The 22059-nt window shown below is 44.1% G+C and overlaps 4 protein-coding genes across 4 annotated transcripts; 1 reads left to right on the top strand and 3 right to left on the bottom strand.

Annotated features, from left to right (window-relative positions):
• Positions 1-641: 641 nt before the first annotated feature.
• LOC123723399 lies at positions 642-2081 on the bottom strand. Its single transcript, XM_045685966.1, has 2 exons — positions 1066-2081; positions 642-688 (listed from the first exon to the last, which is right to left on the bottom strand). The coding sequence occupies exons 1-2, from the start codon at positions 2044-2046 to the stop codon at positions 683-685; spliced, it is 987 nt and encodes a 328-aa protein (XP_045541922.1). The 5' UTR covers positions 2047-2081; the 3' UTR covers positions 642-682.
• Positions 2082-5134: 3053 nt separating this feature from the next.
• On the bottom strand, positions 5135-5968 carry LOC123723358. Its single transcript, XM_045685936.1, has one exon. It carries the CDS (start codon positions 5966-5968, stop codon positions 5135-5137), a length of 834 nt encoding a protein of 277 aa, XP_045541892.1.
• Positions 5969-6313: 345 nt separating this feature from the next.
• On the top strand, positions 6314-7307 carry LOC123723359. The gene is made up of 3 exons (XM_045685937.1): positions 6314-6427; positions 6779-7201; positions 7302-7307. Exons 1-3 carry the CDS (start codon positions 6314-6316, stop codon positions 7305-7307), a joined length of 543 nt encoding a protein of 180 aa, XP_045541893.1.
• A 5430-nt stretch (positions 7308-12737) lies between these two features.
• LOC123723360 lies at positions 12738-13448 on the bottom strand. The gene has a single exon (XM_045685938.1). The coding sequence runs from the start codon at positions 13446-13448 to the stop codon at positions 12738-12740; it is 711 nt and encodes a 236-aa protein (XP_045541894.1).
• Positions 13449-22059: the final 8611 nt, after the last annotated feature.

Genomic DNA, 22059 nt, shown 5'->3' on the forward strand with positions numbered 1-22059 from the left:
GATTACGTAACCCAAGTATCGAATTTCGTTGACTAGGAAAACACATTTGCTAGATTTTAACTTGAGACCCGAATTATGTAGTCTACTAAAGACTTCCTGTAATGCCTCCAAATGCTCGCTTATTGTTTTACCGCCTATGATGACGTCATCTAAAAATATCTCCACATTAGAAATTCCCCGTAACAGATTGCACATAATACGCTGAAAAATTCCCGGACTGGACGCCAAGCCGTAAACGAGCCTATTATACCTATATAGCCCCCTGTGCGTATTGATAACGGTGTATTTTTTTGTGTCGTCTAGTTCAATCTGATTGTAAGCCTGCGACAAATCGATCTTGGAAAAGAAGCAAGCCCCGCTTAACCTAACCATTAAATCCTCGATCCGCGGCAAGGGGTACCGATCGATCTGCAAGACCGGATTTAACGTTGCTTTGTAGTCAGCGCAAACCCTCAAGGATCCGTCCGCTTTATTTACCGGTACTAGAGGAGAGGCCCAGTCGGAGCAGTCGACGGGCTCGATGACGCCGTCGCGCAGCATGCGATCCAGCTCGGCGTCGACGCGCTCGCGCAGCGCGTACGGCAGTGGCCGCGCGCGGTGGAACACCGGCGTTGCCCCCTCCCGCACGCGCAGCGTCACCTGGCCACCCGTAAAGCGACCGAGTCCGCCACTGAATAATTCCTTATACCTAGAACATAGTTTATTTAACTCAGTAGACCATGTTATTTTCCCATTATTAACGTCTATCTTATGACAACCACTCAACATTGGAACTCTTATATTTAACTCAGTGAGCCACTGTCGACCGAGTAATGATGTATTACCACCAGTGATAATAAATAATTCCAACCTTTTTTTGTGGTCACCATATCGGACCATTGGTTTGATTAAACCTAACGGCTTTATTTTTGAGCCGTCATAAAAATTTAAAATTAATGCACTGTTTTGTATACGATGATGCTTAAAGTATAGGTTGTATGTGTCAGCACTTATACACGATACAGCCGAGCCAGTATCCACTTCCATATTAATAGTAACCGCGTCAACTACGACGGGGAGACTCACCGGTCTGTAATCGTTGAGGCAGAGGTGGTGGAAGTTCTCCTCCAGGCTCTCCTCACTGAGGTCTTCTGCTCCCGCGTAATTCAGCAAGGCACGGTCGCCGGCCCGCTGTCCGCCGGAGCCACGTCCGCCGCGCTCGGGACACGCGCGCCGTAAATGTCCCTTCCGCCTGCACCAGCTGCACATATAATTACGGAACCGACATACTGCATACCGGTGATCCGACGACCCGCAGCCTGTACAAACTGCATACCGGCTTCCGACCCTCTCGTCTGCGGCCGCACCGCCACGCCACCTCTCCGCACCTAGTGTCCCGCTCTGTCCGCTCGTCGCTCCTCCACGCCAACCAGGTGCGCTGTCCCGCGCTCCCTTGCCTCTTATCACCCTGGGAAGAACACCACGCTCACCGCCATGACTTATCGCATTCACTGCTTGTATTGCTTGACTGCCGCCGTCCAGAGGCTTCTCAACTGCCGCCGCATCCCGCTCTGCCGCTTCCAACGTGCTTGCTATTTTAACTGCCTTCGTATAGGACAAAGAGTCGTCTTCGGCGAATAGGCGCTGCCGTATGACATCACTGCGGAGGCCACACACAAATTGATCACGCAGATTCTCGTTGAGGTTGCTTCCAAACACACAGTACCGTGATAATTTCTTAAGTTCCGCCACGTATTCCGATACATTTTCCTCGGTGGTCTGTCTGCGCTGCCTGAACTTATATCGTTCGGCCAGCACGGAAGGCGTCGGTTCCAAGTGTTGTTGCATTAAGTCCACCGCCTCCTTGAACTTGAGCTCAGAAGGTTTCTTGGGACTAGCCAAATTTACTAAGAGCTCATAGGCTTCCTCCCCCATTACTGCGATCAATGTCGGCAGCTGAACCTCCGGCTTGATTCCGTTGGCAACGAAGTACATCTCGAGCCGATCCACGTAGGACGCCCACGCAGCACTCCGCATTTCAAAAGCGCCTATTAGTCCCACCGACATTTCGAACGTAAACAAGTGTAAACACCGTGCAACACCCTAAACGATTGCACACCGCACAAAATATCACACCCGTACGTCTTCCGTTTTATCCTCGTCGCCACTGTAATATTCACAATGAAACACGAGTGCTCAGTCCAAGATGTTTATTGCCAACTGGCGTATAAAATAATCACATTAAATAAGGTACTTACACAAAGTTGTTCTGTAGCTACCTACATTACAATAACTTTATGAGGGCCTGAGTAAGCTGGTTGAAGGCTTCCTCTCACTGTGTCGTCCCTGAGGAAGACGTGCTCACATGTAGCCAATTCTCTGAAAACAAAGACTTTGTCTATACCATGACGAGCTGCAGGTACTGGACGTAGTTTTTGAGCGAATGAGCGGAGACGCGCAACGAATTCAGTAGTGTCAGTCGTTACGTTGGTGTTCGACTCAAAGAACTCTCCTGGGAGTCTGAGCGGCTCGCCGTACAGTAACTCAGCGGAGGAGGCCTGCAAATCTTCTTTGAAGGAACTGCGTATTCCAAGCAGCACCCAAGGCAAAGACTCAGTCCATCTGTCATTTGCATGGCACATGATGGCTGCCTTGAGCTGTCTATGGAACCTTTCAACCAAGCCATTACAGGCTGGGTGATACGCCGTTGTTCTTTTGTGATGAAACCCAGCAATCTGCGAAAGGTATTGGAACAGGGCTGATTCAAATTGGCGACCTCTGTCCGTTACGATGTCTGTCGGGCATCCATAACGGGAGATCCATGTGGTGAGTAATGCTCTTGCCACTGTCTCCGCAGTGATATCTGCGATTGGTACCACTTCCGGCCATCGAGTGAATCTATCTACAGCGGTTAGGCAATAGCGGTAGCCCTCTGATGAAGGAAGTGGACCAACCAGGTCGATATGTACTTCCTTGAAGCGCGCACGTGGGAGGTTAAATGTGCCTGTTTTCGCAGACACATGCCGGCTCACTTTAGCGCGTTGGCAGGCGAGACAAGCGCGTGCCCATTCCCTGCAGTCTTTTTTCATGCCAGGCCACACAAAGCGTGCTGACACTACTTTGGCTGCGGCCTTGGGGCCGGGGTGGCTCAAGGAGTGGAGACTGTCGAAGACTTGTTTCCGATAGAAACTCGTTACAAACGGTCTTGACACTCCTGTACTGACATCACAGTACAATAAGGAACTGCAACCAGGCAATGAGAGCTTTTCGAAGCGTAATGACGAACCTTGTTCGATCAGCTTGGCTAATTCAGGGTCGGAAGCTTGACTTGCGGCTAAGGCATTGAAGTCGATAGGCATTTCTAGTTCTTCGACCCGGGATAAGGCATCAGCGACTACATTGTCTTTGCCAGATATATGCCTTATGTCTGTCGTGAACTGGGCAATGTAGTCTAAATATCGGTACTGCCTAGGCGAGCAGTTAGCTTTCCGACCCTGGAAAGTGAAACTGATCGGCTTATGGTCAGTGTAAATGATGAAATGCCTGGCCTCTAACATATGCCGGAAATATTTCACAGCCTCATATATTGCCAAAAGTTCCCTATCGTAAGGAGAGTACTTCTCTTGTGCAGGGTTCAGCTTTCGAGAGAAGAAAGCTAAAGGCTCCCATGATCCATCCTTAAGTTGCTGCAAGGCGGCGCCGATTGCTTTGTCCGACGCGTCAGTTACTAGGGCAAGCTTAGCTTTGCAGTCAGGGTGAGCTAAGAGTGCAGCGTCTGAGAGGCTAGACTTGCATTCCTCAAATGCCTGCAGGGCTGCTCCTGAAATGTCAACCGGCTGAGAACCCTTTACTGAACCAACCAAAAGAGCGTTCAGTGGAGCTTGAACTTCAGCGGCCCTGGGCAGGAATCTTCTATAGAAGTTTACCATGCCCAGGAATCGTCTGAGTTGGCGGACGTTGGTCGGTGTTGGGAATTGCTGGATAGCTTCGACCTTGGCATCCAGTGGCTTCGTCCCTTTAGCGGAGATGCTGTAACCTAAAAACGTTACCTCCTCTGCTCCAAAAATACACTTCGATGTGTTTATCAACATGCCGTAGTTCTTCAGGCGGGTGAAGATAGTGCGCAGGTGCTCCTCGTGTTGTTCTGCATCCCTGGAGAAGATGAGAAAGTCATCGAGGTAGCAGTAGCAAAAATCCAGCCCTCTCGTCATTTCATCCACAAACCTTTGGAATGTTTGCCCAGCGTTCCGGAGACCAAAGCTCATGAATGGGAATTCGAACATTCCAAAGGGTGTGGTGATGGCAGTTTTCGGAATATCCTCCGAGAAGACCGGGATTTGGTTGTATGCCTTCACGAGGTCGAGAGTGCTGAAAATTCTGCATCCTGCTATGCTGTGCGTAAAATCGTGTATGTGCCTTATGGGGTACATATCAGGAATTGTACGCGCATTGAGCATCCTATAATCCCCACAGGGGCGCCATCCATTATCTTTTTTAGGTGTTAAGTGTAATGGGGAGGACCACGGGCTCTCCGAAGGCCTAGCTGTCCCGCTGTCCAACATTGACTGGAACTCGAGCTTGGCAATTTTGAGTTTCTCAGGGGACAAACGTCTAGGGGTACAAGAAACTGGAGGGCCTGGTGTAGTGCGTATGTGGTGCACGGTGTTATGTAGTATGGCGCGGTGTGTACCTGAGGGTCGTGTGATATCTGGGAACTCTTCCAAGATCTTGTGGTACTTTGTGTTTCCAGTTGCAACTTTTACAGAGGTAATAGCGTTCTTACAATCTAGTGAAGCTACAGCGGTTATAGTAGTAGTATTATCTATTAAGCGCTGATGGCGACAATCTACCATTATATTATAAAAGGTTAGAAAATCTACACCAATAATAGCTTTTTGAACATCTGCTACTACAAATCTCCATTTAAATACACGTTTAAGTCCAAAATCTAAATACAAATACACAAAACCATAAGTGTCTATGGGGGTGCCGTTAGCTGCACACAGTTGGTAGTCCGTTTTCGCTCGTCGGTCCTGCAGTGACGATCGGGGGAAGACGCAGAGGTCGCTTCCAGTATCGACCAAGAACTGCATCTTCGTCTTCCGGTCAGTGACGAACAGGCGACTAGTTGTGTAAGGGCAATCGGCAGTCGCCATTACTGACCGCCCTGCACGTTTTCCGACTTGTAGTCGCAGGGTCGCGAACAATGGTTGGCCTTATCCCCAAACTTCGCATGATACCAGCAAATGGGGTACTTCCGGTAGTTCGACTTTGACCTGGACCTGGAACGACCGCGATTGTCCTGTCTTGCGTTGGAACGGCCTTGCCTCTTCCCTTGGGTTGTAAACGACTGGAACTGCTTTCTGAGTTCGGCCACTTCCCTCACCAGATCGCTAAAGGCTGACCCTGGTATAGCTTGGCTGGTAGATGCTACCTGAGGTGTATGCGGTGCGATGTCGTGTGTGCGGTCTGCTAGGTCTGACAAAACTTCCAGAGTGGCTGTAGGTTGTCCAGCGAGTACTGTTTGGGTTCCGCTTGGTAGTCGACTGATCCAAATGGTTTTAATAAAATCGTCTGGTACCTGGGGTCCGGCAAGACTGGTAAGATGGCGGAGGAATTGAGACGGCTTGCGATCACCTAACTCTTCATGCATGAGCAGTTGTTTCAGTTTCTTCTCCTTCGATGCGGTCAGTCGCTTAATGAGCTCGGATTTCAGCTTCTCATACTTCTCTGTGGCTGGAGGATTGACGATTATGTCTTTTATTTCTATAGAATACTGCTTGTCCAACTGGCCGATGACGTAATTAAATTTCGTCGCGTCGTTAATAATTCCGGATATGGCGAATTGTCCCTCGATCTGTGCAAACCATATTTCCGGTTCTTCCGGCCAAAAAGGTGGAACACGAATTCCCACTTTAAAAATGTCGGATGACGGACCTGCTTTGGAAGTGGAACCACACGCGCCTTCTCCTGCGCCCGGTTTGTTCATTGTCAAAGGGGTCACCAGTTGTGGGGTTGAGATATATTAGAATAGAATATTTACAATAAATATATTGACAAGAAATAACAACTAGTTCAGCAACACAATATTTATTAGCCAGAAGGCGAAGTATATAATGCACGTGGCACAGAAGGTTAATTGGCACAATAGTTACACAGATCACAGTAGAATATTAGAATATAGGTATTGCGAAGGAATTTAGGAAACACGAAAGCGTCACAGAGATCGGGCGAAGCGGCAGCGGAATACGTAAGCAGGTAAGCGAGTGCGTCGGGAGCGCAAAGCGGCGTGCGTCTAGTGCGAGCGCAAAAACCGGACTGGTGCGGGGAAGCGATGCGGCGGCTTGCCGGCCTGCGTATGCACATGGCTGCCTCGCATACAATAGGCGCTGACGTCGGTGGATGCGTTTCCACTGCACCTCATTACAGGTCGCCCGATACGACACAGGTAAGTGCTAGCTGACCATTTATTTATGTTATTTAGTTATGTAAGTTGTGTGTGTATGGATTTATGTTTGTGTGTATGATAATGTAAATTATTGATAAATGATTTATTAATGTAAATTAGTATTTTAGGTATGTAAGACCCTACACAGTGATCGAACGGCTACACGAATATATCGCGCGGTTTGGACTACCGAAAACGATTGTCAGCGACAACGGAACCGGATTTAGAAAGGGAAGAAGCACTGACACTGCTCTTGGGCAGTTCACCGATTATGTCAATAACGAATTAAGTGAGGGCAATCAGCTCATAGCACTTTTTGTGGACTTCAAAAAGGCATTTGACACCTTACAGCATAACCAATTACTACTGGCCATGGAAGAATGTGGTATCAGTGGTCCCATCAATAGATTTTTCCACAATTACCTCAAAGAAAGGTCAATGTATACGGTTGTTAACGGGATAAGGGGAGCAGAGGCGGGTGTAGTGCTCGGTGTGCCAACCGACTCAGTGTTCGGGCCGGTTGGGTACATCATGCACGTAAATAGTGTGGTCAACGTGGTCGAGAATTGTAGGGTGTACATGTATGCAGACGACATGTGCTTGTTGGTGGCTGGCAGAGATTTGAAGAGGATGGAAAGATTGATGCAGAATGATTTTGATCGAGTGGTTCAATGGGCGCATGATAACGGCATACTATTAAATATAGCGAAGACAAAGGCTATGCATATATATTCACCCTACAATAGGAATGCAAAGAAGGCTGCAATACAGGGGGTTCATGTCATTGGCCACTCATTTGACTGCTTCCACCGCAGCGACCACAATTGGTGTAACTGTCCAAGGGTAGACTGTGTTACTACTTTTCGGTATTTAGGTCTGACGTTAGATAGCTGTTTTAACTGGCGACCGCATATAAATAATGTTTGTAACAGATTAAGAGCTGTTTTGGCTAAATTATATCAGCTCAAAAGAGTGGTTAATAAAGATATTATGTTCACGGTATACTACGCGTTAGCAGATTCAGTGATAAGTTATGGTTTAAGTTCATACGGGTTAACATTTAAAACTTATATAGATCAAATTAAAAATATACAGTTACGTTTATTGAAATTAATTGTTGTTTAATTCGGAGATCGGGACCACAAAAATAAAACTCTTGATAGAACTTCACTAGTATATTTAAATTTTAATCTAAACATCTAATCAGTGACATTTTCAAATAAAACACCACCGTGATTTAAAAGATCAGTAACTCCTCTATTGATTAGCTTTAACATAAACCGCCCACCAAGGACACACTTTGTCCTTCATTTTATTATAACTAAACATCAAATTAAAATAACACTAACTTAACATAAACAAAAATATAAACATTAAAGATAAACCGCCCACCATGCCACAAGCTATTTGGTCAGGACACAAACTTTACTCATTGGTCTTTTTTTTGTACCATTGATTGTCCTGATCGAAACTACTCTGGTGATATTATCTTTTCCAGTATATTTTTCTACTATAGGGCCTAGCTGCCACTTGGCTGGTGGTACGTTGTCATCTTTGATTAACACTACTTCGCCAAGTTCAGGTTCTTTACCTTTGTGATACCATTTGTATCTTTGGCTTATATTTGAAAGGTACTCCCGACTCCATCTTTTCCAAAAAATGGAGACCATTTTTTGTACCATTCTCCATCTATAAATTCCAACGACCTCACTTTGATCTTAATCTGGATCAGAAATGTTGATCAAGGGTTCGCCAACCAAAAAATGGCCGGGTGTCAGTGGGAGTGGATCATTCGGATCACTACTAAGAACTGAAAGAGAGCGCGAGTTCAAACATGCTTCGATTTGAGTCAAAACCGTACTTAGCTCCTCAAATGTCAGCGCACTGTCACCAATTGTTTTTCGTAAATGATTTTTAACACTACACACGCCAGCCTCCCATAATCCACCAAAATTAGGTGCGTGTGGAGGGTTAAAATGCCAAGTAGTTGATTCTAGTGTTAACAATTGGACAATTTCCTCTGGCCAAGACCTTTGGGCCGCCTTAAGCATATCGAATAACAACTTATTTGATCCTACAAAGTTCGTGGCATTATCACTATATAGATCTTTGCAATGGCCTCTTCTAGCTATGAATCATCTAAACGCGGCGATAAATCCTTTACCAGTTAAATCCGAGACAACTTCAAGATGCACTGCGCGTGTGACCATACATACAAATAAACATATGTAGCCTTTGTTCCTCTTCCAGGTGAGAAACGAACATTTATAGGACCGGCGTAATCAACGCCCGATGACTTAAATGGTTTACTTGGCTTGAGTCTTACATCTGGAATTTGTCCCATCAATTGAGATCTGTTAGCGGATGAATATCTTCGACACTTGACACAGTTTCGATAATACTTCTTGACTTGAACTCGAGCATTGATGATGAAGTACATATACCTAATGTAATTTAGCATAAGCTGTGGTCCGCCTTGGAGAGTCTTAAAATGAGCATCTTGAATAACCAACCACGTAAGATGATTCTTAGCAGGCAGTATGATTGGATGTTTTCTCTCATACGTAAGTTCAGATCTCTCCAATTTTCCACCGACTCTTAACGTCCCCTTAGAATCTAATATCGGACAAAGAGTATGTAATGTACTCCGTTTTAGAACACAACCACGTGATTTGATAGAATCGATCTCTTCTTTAAAAGATATAGCTTGTACTACACCCACCAATGTCAACAATGTGTCGTTCATCTCTTGAACTGATATGGAACCTGTATTTGTCATATGATTACCTTGAGACGTTCTATAATGTGACCAACGTCTACAATATGATAAAACCCTAAGCATTCTTGTTAGAGATGAAAATCTTCCTATCAATCCTTCTGAATCATTTTCTTCCATTACATTCGCTAATAGACATATCTTCTTACTCGCTTTTTCTTCTAAACTTGTGTTCTTAAAAATTCCTTTACTGTATTTGATTTCTTTGTCACTTAACCACTTTGGACCTTTTTTCCATAGTTCTAAACCTATTAACTCCTTTGCTTTAATACCTTTCGATGCACAATCAGCAGGATTCTCTTCGGATGGTACATGTGACCACTGATTACTATCCATCTTCGTGAGTATCTCTGACACACGGTTGGCGACGAAAGTCTTCCATTTACTTGGATGACTGCTTAACCAAGCGATGCCAACCGATGAGTCCGTCCACGCGTGGATATTCTCTTTTGGTACCTGTAACACCTGTGATACATCAGATAGAAGTTTGGCCAGTAATACGGCACCACACAGCTCCAGACGGGGTATCGATACCTGCTTAACAGGCGCAACCTTTGTTCTGGAACGGAGAAGGTTGACAATTACCTCTCCTTGATGATCGATTTCTCGCGCATACAAAACTGCGGCATAAGCAATATTAGAAGCGTCGCAGAAGCCTTGAAGCTCCAGTCGTTTGTTGTTTATGCTACTTCCAATCCACCGAGGAATGCGAAATTCTGCAAGTGTATAAAGATCTTGACGATATGTGATCCATTCCTTCAACATGTTTTCTGGAAGTTCTTGATCCCATTCGATTCCAGCCAGCCACAATTTCTGTATGAAAGCCTTGGCTGTGATGATTGTAGGAGCCACCCACCCTAACGGATCAAACAGCATTGCATGTCCGAAAGCACCTTGCGTTTGGTAACCGGAGTAGTTAATGGAGGTAACCTGACAACATATTAAAACCTGTCCTCACATCTATTCCAAGTCATTCCTAATATTTTTAGCGTCTGATCCAATTTGATAGGTATAGATTCGTTATCTGTCATTCCGTCTTGTCCAATGAGTTCCAACAATGTATTAGAACTACTGCTCCACTTTTGAAATTGAAACCCTCCTAACTTCATAAGATTGCTCAACTCTTCAAAAATACTAACTGCTTCAGACTCAGTCTCACAACCTGTCATTATGGAGTCACTCCAATTAGTGGAGTACTTAGAAACTATCAATGTACTACCCGAATTCCAGTCTGGGTTTAGAAAAGGTCATAGCACAACCACAGCTCTTTTAGATGTCACTGACAACATTATCACCGCTCAGGACGACGGCATGTGCACATTGTTAGTGCTTCTAGATTTCTCACGGGCATTTGATTGTATAGATATATCACTACTTCTCTCTAAGATGTCGTATTACGGGTTCGAACCGAATACGGTAAAATGGTTCCAAAGTTTCCTCACAGGTCGTGGTCAGTGTGTCGAAGTGGCTAGAGACGACGGTCGCACATGGCGTTCAGATTATCGCCCCCTTACAAGAGGAACCCCCCAGGGAACTATCCTATCTCCTATTCTCTTTGTTTTATATACTGCTGATATAATAAAGTGCATACAAAATTGCAAATATCATTTATACGCTGACGATTTACAGATATACATCTCATTTAAAAGTAGTGAATTGGACTCTGCTATAAAATCTCTTAATGAAGACCTTGAAAGGTTACAAAATTGGTCCATAAACAACAGTCTTATTCTAAATCCCGGCAAGACGAAGTACATAATTTTCGGATCCAAGTATCAAATTAACAGTATACCGACTGATTGCCAGGTAAGGTTAGGAAATGAGATTGTTGAGCGTGTTTATGAAGCTCGAAATTTAGGATTAGAGCTAGACCAATACCTACGGTACGAAAGTTACATATCTAAAATCGTACGCAACTGTTTCTATAGATTAAAATTACTGTACAAAATTCGGGGATATGTAAATGAACGCCTTCGTAAACAGTTGGTGGACACGCTGGTGTTGTCAAAACTAAATTATACAGATGTAGTTTATGGGCCGCGTTTATATGCTAGGACTGAAAAGATAATACAGAGGGTTCAAAACGCATGTGCCCGTTTCTGTTTTAATGTGCCGCCACGTAGTCACGTAACGCCGTTTTTCAATGAAAACAATATTTTAAAGATCGGTTACCGTAGGAAACTGCATCTAGCTTGTCTTCTTTTTGATATAATTAATTTACAGTCACCTAGTTATCTATTTTGTAAGCTTGAGTGGTCTAAAGGTAGCCGTCCCAAACAAAGACAGGGGTCTTTGCAACTATGCACAAAGCGACATAAGTCTGCCGCATTTCGAGGTAGTTTTCGATACGCTGCCACGAGATGTTGGAATAATATCCCGCCACCTATTAAGAATGCGCTAACTAAATTAACTTTTAAAAGAAAGCTAAAAGTATTTTTATTAGAAGTCCAAAAGCAGAAAATTTATAATAAATCTTTTTTCTAATTTTTTTTTTTTTTCCTGCACTCTGGCTGCTTATCGAAATGTACATATGTAAAAGGGAGACTAATATTGTTCCAGAATTTCTATTTGTTTTAAGTTACATTGAAGTAATGATAGTGAATAATTTTTTTTTTTTTTTCTTTTCTTTAATATTGTTTTAAATACCTTGCATATTGAACTTAGGACCCGTTAATTATACATAACTTTAACTTCTTTTTATACCATAGTTCTTATATTATTTATTAGTTCTTATCTTATTTTATCTTTTTTAATATTGAAATTTTTATTTATCTTTATATATAAATATTTATGTTTGGTTATCCACCGCTGCAACTGGCGTGCGGATAGTCGTGAGGGTTTTCGCGGAAGATCAGCGCTGAGTGTTCCAGAGAGGAGCACCCAGCATACAAAGCTGAGGGAGGACCCTATCCGGTCAGCATTGCAACGTTAATTATAAATGTTTCTTTATGCTAGTGTAATTTTAATTTTATTCTGTTTTTTTTTGCATTTATAATTATTTTGTAATATGTTAGTTTTTTATTGCGTTGTAATGGTGGGAAGGATTAAATGTTATTTTTTTTTTTTTTTTTTTTTTATTTATTAAGTCATCCATATACAGATCGTTTTTAGTGATTTCTGCTCCAATTGGATATAACAGTTTCTCATCTTCTGCAAGTTGATGTAATGCTTTTACTGCTAGATACGGTGCGCAAGCTGTCCCAAATGTCAATGTTAACAACTGATAATGGTCAATTGATTCTGTCCTATTAGGTCTCCATAAAATCCGTTGATAATTCACGTCTTCTTCATGAACACGAACCTGTCGATACATCTTGATCAGATCGGCTATAATAGCGATTCTGTGAATACGCCATCGTAACAGGAGATGTTGTAAATTCAGGTCAGCATTGCAACGTTAATTATAAATGTTTCTTTATGCTAGTGTAATTTTAATTTTATTCTGTTTTATGTATTTATAATTATTTTGTAATATGTTAGTTTTTTATTGCGTTGTAATGGTGGGAAGGATTAAATGTTATTTTATTTATTTATTTATTTATTTAAATCTTGCTGTAACTTAGGCCCAACAAGAAGGTTGTCGATGAGCGACACATCATTTACGCCTTTGCAGGAAGCATCAAATACTACACGGACCTTTGTCGTGTCTCTATCTTCTTTTACCACTGCATGATGTGGAAGGTATACAGCCTTGGGATTGTCGATGTCGTCTTTAGGAACAGGTTTCATGTGATTTAATGTCTTACATTCTTCTATAACTTTAGCATATTCTTCACTTAATTTAGGATTTCTGGCGAGTTTATTCTCTAAAGACATAAATCTGTCTTGTGCTATCTTCATCATGTTACCATATTGACATTCTGGGTCAACCGAGTTGAAGGGTAGTCTGACGACGTATCTACCATTTTCATTTCTCGTTGTTGTCGAAGCAAAGATCTCTTCACATTTCTTCTCCTCTTCGGTCAATAGCTTCTGATTGGTTTCTGTTTCTTGCTCCAACTCCCAAAACTTTTTTAATAAATCCTCTGCTCGGATTTGTGTGTGCATACTTATGACTCTTTCTGGTGAGCCTGATTCTGACATCTTTCCTGAAACAATCCAACCAAGAATGGTGTCCTGTGCGATTAATCTTCTTGTTGGATTCTTGATTACGTCGCCTTTTAAAATCTCACAGTAGACTTCAGCTCCGAGTAAAACGTCGATCTTACTCGGTGATAAATATGATGGGTCAGCTAGAGGTAGCATTTCTAGCTCGAGCCAGTCAGGTGAATGAATAACCTTTGAAGGAAGCATAGTTGTTAGGGAACTTAATACATAAGCGTTAACTTTGATAGAATTGTAAGGAGGATGGCGTGATGTGATATGCAATGATACCATATATTTTACTCTAGTATGACCATCTCCCACTCCAGACACCAAACCATTGATTGGCTGGCGTTTGAGCCCTAACAACTGGACAGTTTCTTCCGTGATAAAAGACGCTTGCGACCCTTGATCAATAAGCGCTCTGATTACATGACTAACACCATTAACTGACATAGCCCTAACGATTGCGGTTGCTAATAATACTTCACAGGGTGATGATTGTTTCGCAAACGTTGATATGATAGTAGTGCTCTCCTTGGATTGAGTTTTTATATTTTCTGTGGTTTCCTGCGCTTTCTCCTTCTCTTGTTCTCGTTCTAGATGTAGTAAAGTAAGTAAAGTGATGACGTCGGCCGCATCTACGACAGCTGGTTGATTGGTGACATTTATTTACAGAATGATTTGGTGCCAGACAGTTAAAACAAAGACCTTTTTCTTTGACAAGCTCCGATCTTTCTTAAGGTGTTAAGTTTGAAAACTTCTTGCATTGATATAAGTAATGTTCACTGTGGCACATCCCGCAACTTATTGTTTTCTTATTTTCTATTGCGTGAAATGTCTTTGCTTTCCATGTCGTCGGCGTTTGTTTTACTCCTTCTAACATCTCCATTGTTCTATATCTTGTCTCCAAAAAGTCCTTTAGTTGGTTCCATGATGGTAGCTCATCCATACTAATCTGGCTTAAATGAAGTTCCCACTGCTTACGGCTTTCCTGATCAAACTTAGTAACAACAACATAGTTGATAATAGTATCCCACGATGTAATATCTATTTTCAAATTATTTAACGACTTCAGACAAGCTGATGTTGTATCCAATAATCGTTTGACAGCCGTAGATGACTCTGTAATAGTTTTTTGTGAAAACAGTGTCTTTAGCACCTCATTCGTATTGAAGCGTCTATTATTATATCTTCGTGTTAGCTGAAGCCAAGCTTCATGGTAGTTGGCTTCGGTGATTGTAAGATTTTTAACACTTGCTCAGCTTCTCCACGAAGGCAGCTCTTAAGATAATGCATCTTCTGAACCGATGTTAGTTTTTCATTATTGTGGATTAATGATACAAACAAATCATGAAAAGACTGCCACTCCTCGTATCCAGACGTAAATGTCGGAAAATTTATTTGCGGTAGCCTTACATCACAACTGGGTGAACTTGCAATGACATTTGTTTTTAAAGATTCTAAACGTGTTTCAATGTACGATGAAGTTATTCGCGCCTTCGGAGACTTAGAATAGTTGTTGATTGCTTTCTTTATTAACTTTGATAGCTCTTCTTGATTACTAATAAGTGACTTTGCCATTCTTAATTTTTTTTTTTTTTAAGTTACAGTCAATTCTAAATTATTCTATGTATTTTATGTATGGCAAAATCCACAAACTACACGTAACACATGAAATTGTCCAAAGTCCAGATATAAACACACTGTTTTTCAGAGTCACATACACTCACTGAAACTTTTTCTAAGTAACTGTTCACTTCACTGATCACATTTCACTTGGAACCAACTGAAGCACTGCACTGATTCACTCAATCGTCCCGGGTTTCGGCACCATGTTTAATTCGGAGATCGGGACCACAAAAATAAAACTCTTGATAGAACTTCACTACTATATTTAAATTTTAATCTAAACATCTAATCAGTGACATTTTCAAATAAAACACCACCGTGATTTAAAAGATTAGTAACTCCATCTATTGATTAGCTTTAACAATTGTAGATAAAAAATTTAAAGATAAATATAAACACGATTATTATAAACTCTTTAAAGAATGTCAGATATTACCTATTGATAAAAAAAAAAACACACTACCTAATAATGTTACAGTTATACTATGAAAATGAAAAGGTTACGGATTTAGAAGTAATTAATAATAATTATAACACGAGGGCTGTCGCTGCGGGTAACGTACGCGAAGCCAGAGCTTATAATTATTACGGCGAACGAACCAGAGAATACTTGGCACCAAAGCTTTTTAATAAATTCTTAAGACCTTTACTAGTTCGTAGTTCAATTGTGAATAGTTCTGTAAATAGTAGGGGCTCACTGAAGCAAACATTGAAAAATATGCTGCTGTAGCTTTCAATCAACAATGAATTATTCTTGATCGAAAGCTCAGCAATGAATATATAAATAAGAAATAACTTGATAGCGTTAATTTAAAATTGTATTTAATTAAGTTTGTAACACGTCGAATTACGTCGCATATATGTGTGTGTGTGTGCGCGACATCCGAGAGCCGCCGAACACACCCGTGTGCGCGCGCGCCGCGGGTATAAATACGGAGCCGGGGCCCGCGAAAGTCACAAACCACTCCGCTACAGACTGTTGAGGCAAACGGACGTGTTCGCTCGCCGCACATCTGTCGCTCCGCCCGACATTACGTTGAGCAATCCGCACCTGCGCGCGCCATAAAAGGTGCCGCCGTCCTTTGTTCGCGAGCCGATTGTGTCGGCGCAATTTTTATTGCGCCCGCCTTCTGGTAAGCGCTAATCCTAGTTTCTAGGTAGAACATCGTAACGTCTATTGTTCCGCTAAGGAACTATTATTGCTCTGCCATCTGGCAAGCCATCTGGTTTCTTGGGATAGCGACGTCATTGTTTCCGACTTCGGGAACTGCGTGAAAGAAATTGTGAAGTGCAGTTTTCACTGCGCTGAACAATATCTTAATAACCGCAATTTTGAGAAAGGCTAGCGGATACCTAACGGTGATAACGAAGCTAGTCAGGCAGCCCCGTTCGCCTGCGTTTCCCCTTCAGCGAACCGCGTAATTCGGAAGGGACCTCCATCATTGGCCTTGGGTAGTGCCCTAGTCAACGTTGGTCCACGCTTGGCCCTTTAGAGCCCACGGGTAGCTTTAGTTAGACCTAAGTACACACCCGAGTGCACAATAAGATCGGCACTCGGACACACTAGGGCTACACGTAGTAGGCACACATCCTCCCTGCTTAACCCAGCAGGGAGGGAGCTAGGGATACACACCCCGGTATCCCACCGGGAGACTGCAATGCAATAGTTAAGTCCCAACCCATCATAGGTAATTAAATGGCGGACCAAAGCTTAGTTGCCGTTCTTGACTTCCTCAGGGCTAAGTTCCCTGATGCGTTTAAGGCCTTAACAGCCTCTCTACTAGAATCAGAATCAGGGGCCCCCGTAGTGCCATCTAAGTCAGACTCGACGTCGAGTAATGCGTCGCCATCAACCACCGATACTGAGGAGATGGAGTTGGACTCCCGCTTGTCCCCCGAAAACCCCGACGATGCAGGCGGTCTATTTACTGAGGTGAGGAACAAGAAGAAGCGCAAGAAGCGCTCTTCCCCCGCCTCCTCGTCGGCAGCATCATCGTCCCCATCACCCGTGCCTCAGAAGGCGCCGCGCCCATGTCCCCAGCTCGAACCCGGATCTTCCCAGCCGGTTCAAATCCCAGCCCTTATGGCTATCCCCGTTTTTTTTTTTTTTTTTTTTTTATTAATATTTTTACATCTACAGACGCTTGGTCCGTACTCTTTCCTGCACAGGTTTTAGTTATCTTTTTTTTTTTTTATTATTAATATCCCTGTGCTACATTGTTTGTTCCTGCTTACTTATAAATACATATAATTTAACTTAATTATATATATATTTTTTTTTTAACCATTTACTATACTAAACTTACTTGCTAAATTACTTATACTTATTATTATTACTTGTTCTTTTTTTTTTTTTTTTATATATTTAAACTGTGGCGACGGATCGTAGTGTTTCTCATTTTTAGGAGACCTTCTACGATCGCCGCGTCTCGGTTTCTCATCGCCATTTTTGTGTTATAGGCGATGATTTTGTCGGTTGGCGCGTTCGTTGCCCTCAGGATAAGCCTTGCTGTTGCGTCTTGGCGGTCGTCCGTGTAATACGCACATTCGGCCGTGTGCCTGGATACCGCTACCACAGCGTGCTGTACGCTGTCGTGCAGCTGCAGCTTCCGTGCTGTGGAACGCAAGATGATAACCGTCCCGTATGTTAACCCTTGTGCTTCGTGTACCGTCAGCAGACGCGATCCCTCACCAGTTCCGTAACCAAGATGGTGTAGATTCTCCTTTTCTTCTTGGGTAAACACTAGGAAAAGGGTGTTGGGTACTGATGTAGGTATTTTCGCTCCTGTGTATCTTCCGATCTTGTACGAACGCACTTGGGTTTTAGACGAATATATGCCGCTGTAGATCTCGTTTAGCGCATATGCTACGTCTAACGGGTTTCGGTGCGTGCATAGCAATTCCTGACTTACTCCGGTTATGAGGTTGGGGCGAGTGTACTCCATTGTGAAGAGGTTTTCTCTGTCTATGTAGGGGAGTTGATTGTTGTCACCACACAGAAGCACTTCCTTGGCGCCACTGATCCGCTGGGCCATCACGATTGCTCCAAAGTGATTCATGAGTGCCTCGTCTACGATGAGTCGGGAACAGGTCTTGTGATCTCTAAGCCCGTTCACCAGTAGCGAGGCCATTGTGCGCACTTTGGATTTCGCTTTGGGACCGATGCGGTTCATGAGCTTCTCGCGTAGGTCTTTAGCCGCCTCTGTTGTTGTGGTGATGACAATGTCTCCCTGTTGGCTGAAGTTATTGACCACCCAGGTTGTCTTGCCGCACCCAGGGACACCATTGACCCACCTTATTGTCGGCACAGTCCAGTTGTCTAGGTCCTCGGCGCTTAAAATGGTTTCCGCCATCTCGAGAACTTTATGCTCTAAAACGACCTTTGTGCTTTTGGCTACAACAACAATGGGGTCATCGGGGGGAGATTTATAGGTTGTCTTCCCTTTTCTTTCCGTCTCTGCTTCGTCCAGCTCGACGAAGCCCGCTGACCTACTATATGCCGCCATATGTGTCTTCATTGTGCCGTGGATTGTCTCGGACGTGATGTTGTTGTATATGGCAGCTTCTGACTCCTCGAGCTTGGTTTTTAAGATTGTCTCGTTCTTGCCTGCAAATGCGTCTAATATCTCCCTGCAGGTGGCGAGGTTTACTTCCCTCGTTGCTCTTGTGAGGGCTTGAAACTCGAGGAAGGCGTTTACATAGTGGTCCCGGGTTTCGCTCACTGGCCGAAGCCGAGGCGGAATGACTTCTCCCTTGTCGGCTCTGGTTAGGGTGGTGGGTGTTTTCGGTGGAGAGTAAGTGGTTGTTGTTTTGTTTGTTATCTGGCTGTGGCTCCTTTCTTGATTTCTGGCTCCGGGTATTGATTGGGCTGCAGCATTAATGATTTTAAGGAGCTCGTTAACCATTCCTCCTGTCACTGATCTTTCCTGGCTTCTCCTCTGTCTGGTTTCGTCTATAGCTGTCGTGCGTTCGCTCACTGTTCTTAGCTGTAGGCGTTCCGAGCCGCTCAGGGTTGATAGGTTCGCTATGGGGTGGCCCCAAGCATCCACTTGGTTAGTCGCTGTTGCTGAGTCGTATTTAAGTAGGTAACTGAGGTTTTCACCCCTGTCCTCATATACGATGATCTCGTGATGTTCCGAGGCCATCAAGCAACCCGTGCGATCTGCAACTTCCCCTTTTTCGTGCTGCACCACCATAGCGTCCACACTCACCCTGCGAGATACAGCTGCTGAGTGGGAGGGGCCGAGCTTTCTTAGTAACGAGCATGCTTGTGAGAACGGTGTTTCATCTGCATTCCATGAGAACAGTAGTATAGTCTTGTTACGGACTCTCACTACTTTTCCTCGTTGGTTTGCGACTTCAGCTACCGTTAACGCATCGTAAGTTTTGCGTCTCATGCTCACTTTGTTTGTGCTGCCGTTCAGCAGGACACCCAAGCCAGGTGAGATCTTGATATATTTGCTGGCCGTTGCTATGCAGAAACTTATACCCAGCTTTTCTGAGGGGTTGTCCATAAAAAGTGCAACTCCTCGAATTTTGATTCCAGCCACACCTTTTTCTCCCCAGGTTAGGAGTTGTGATATTGTGAGTGACTGTGTTTGGTTCTTTTGTGGATTCGGGTTGGTTGGTTGTGCTTGTGTGTGTGGGGTTATTGTTGTATTGGTGTTTATTGTGGTGTGTCTCTTTGCTGCTTTACGGAAAACCATTTCGGTAAATGCAAATAATTGTTGTCTATGGTCTTCGTTTTTTATTATTTCGTGGAGATTGTTCAGACTTAGTGTTTTGTTTAATGCGAATTCTAAGTTTAAGCGGGCTGTTGCGAAGCGGGGGCAATCTATGACCAGATGCCATACGGACTCGCTGATATTTGGGTCGCATTCACAGCCAGGACTGTCTTTTATCTTAAACCTGTGTAAGTACTCCCCTATTCCACCATGTCCTGTTAAAACCTGCACTAAGGTCGGGGATGGTCTTGTTTTTCTGATTATTCCGAATGCCTCATGGACATCCGGAAGGAATTTCCTTGTGACCGACGCTGTGGTAGAGGTTGTGTATCTGTCCTGCCATTTTCGAACAGTTTCCTCTCTGATCTTCCTTTTGACGTAGGAAATCGGGATGCTATCGTAGTCCGTAGAGCTTGCATTCTTTAGTGCCCCCGACTTCGCGAGCTCGTCGGCCCTTTCATTGCCCGGTGTTCCGACATGGGCCCTGAGCCAGAACAGACGGAGTTTTCTTCCCTCTTTGTTTATTTCTGCTATTGTTTGTTTTATGGTATGTGCCAAAGGATGACTTGTTTTCGGGTTGCTCAGGAGATCTAGCGAAGATCTTGAGTCGCTGAAGATATTTGCCGCCGGAACGTCCTTTGATTTTATCGCCTTAGCAGCGCTGTGTAGCGCATACAGCTCCGCCTGGAAGACTGTGCAACGGGGGTCCAAACTGAAGACCGCGTTACTGGACTCTTTTCCCTCCTCCCACCATGATAGGGCAGCTCCGACTCCTCCTTCTATTTTGCTGCCGTCCGTATAGATGTGTGGGCCGGTTATTTGGTGTTTTCGGAGTGTTTCCGTGCTCGTGTCTTCCAGGAGTTCGTAATTTGCGTTGATTTGTTTAGAGGGATGTGGTGTGTTTGGGTATGTTATGTGGAGTTTGAGTTCTTTACCTGGCGGTATGTAGTCATTTAGTCCTTTCTTTTTGGTCAGGAACAGGGTGGCGCATTCGGCAATTCTTAGGTCCAGCGGTAGAAGACCAGAGAGGATAAGGGCGGACGTGAGTGAGACGGTGCGGTACGCCTTGCATATCTTCTGCGCGAATCCTCTCTGCAGCGTGTTTAATCGGTCTTTGACCATTTGTAACTCCGCTGCAGGGTACCATGCGCTACTGGCGTACAGCACTATTGGCTCGATGACCGCCACGTAGATGGTCCTCGTTATTTCTCCACTGAGGCCCCAAGTCACCCTCGCCGCGCGCGCAAGTTGTTTGTAAATGTCGGCTGATTTCTTACATATAGCTGCTACGTGCTTTACGAAGGTGAGTTTGTGGTCAATTGTGAGTCCCAGTATTTTGATCTCTTCTACTAGTCCTATTTGCTTGCCTGCTATTAATAGTTTTGGGGGTTCCCACTTGAGCTTTTTTGTCACCACCATGGCGTTGGTTTTGTGTGGGGCGAATTTCAGCTTGTTTTGGGCTCCCCATTTAACTACTGTTCGGAGTACTTCGTTGGCCTGTTCCTCTAGGACGCTGGAAGTGTGCCCGGCAAAGACCAGCACTACGTCATCCGCGAATGCTTGGCAGTGCACTTCTTTGCCTGAGAGACGATTGAGAAGCGAATCCAGGATGATGTTCTAGAAAGTTGGGCCGCCTATAGATCCTTGGACGCAGCCCTTTGTGGTAGCCTTCTCACTCGTCTCCCCTGCATAATTGACCTGGATCTTACGGTCTGTGAGGTACGACTCGACCATGCTGAAGAGGTTTCCCGGGCATTTTTTGCGCGAAAGTTGGAGTTTTAGGGCTGGCCACCACGCGTTGTCAAAAGCTCCCTCTATGTCGAGCGACACAATTAGGACTATCTTCTTGTTGTCCCTTTCCCGTTTGACAAGTGTCACTAGGTCATAGAGAGCGTCCTCCGTACCGCGCTGAGGTGTGAAACCGTACTGGTTGGTATTTAGAGTTGGAAGGATGTGCCATTGAATTCTGTTGACCATAAGTTTTTCGATGATTTTTCCGAGAACTGGTAGAAGGCCTATCGGTCTGTACGACTTTGGGTGTGTGTAGTCGTCTTTACCGGGTTTCCGAAGTACAACTACGTGGGCGGTTTTCCACTGCATTGGGAAATACTTAAGCGATAAACACTTGTTGGCGATTGCCATAAATATCTCCCTTCCCGCATTGATTGCCGCTAGGCAGATATCGGCTGTTAGCCCGTCTGGACCCGGTGCTTTTTTGGGGTTCAGACCCTTAAGCACCGCTTCCAACTCTGCTGTGGTAAAAGGTGGGTCGTCTTCTCCAAGATGTTCTGTCTCAATGTTATCGGTTCGTTCCCGAACTCTCGTGTGGTAAGTATGGTCGGTCGACTTGTCGTCGTCAGGATAGAATGTTTTGGACAGGAGTTCCGCTGATTTCTCCGGAGTTAGGGTAGTGCCGT

Source organism: Papilio machaon, chromosome W, assembly GCF_912999745.1.
Source record: "Papilio machaon chromosome W, ilPapMach1.1, whole genome shotgun sequence".
NCBI lineage: Eukaryota > Metazoa > Arthropoda > Insecta > Lepidoptera > Papilionidae > Papilio > Papilio machaon.

Bases quoted from the DNA above. Each gene is read 5' to 3' on its own strand.
- LOC123723358 (XM_045685936.1), bottom strand. From the start codon at position 5,968: ATGAACAAACCGGGCGCAGGAGAAGGCGCGTGTGGTTCCACTTCCAAA.
- LOC123723399 (XM_045685966.1), bottom strand. From the start codon at position 2,046: ATGTCGGTGGGACTAATAGGCGCTTTTGAAATGCGGAGTGCTGCGTGG.
- LOC123723360 (XM_045685938.1), bottom strand. From the start codon at position 13,448: ATGCTACCTCTAGCTGACCCATCATATTTATCACCGAGTAAGATCGAC.
- LOC123723359 (XM_045685937.1), top strand. From the start codon at position 6,314: ATGCGGCGGCTTGCCGGCCTGCGTATGCACATGGCTGCCTCGCATACA. The intron at 6,428-6,778 runs GTAAGTGCTAGC...GACACCTTACAG, and splicing joins GGTCGCCCGATACGACACAG to CATAACCAATTACTACTGGC.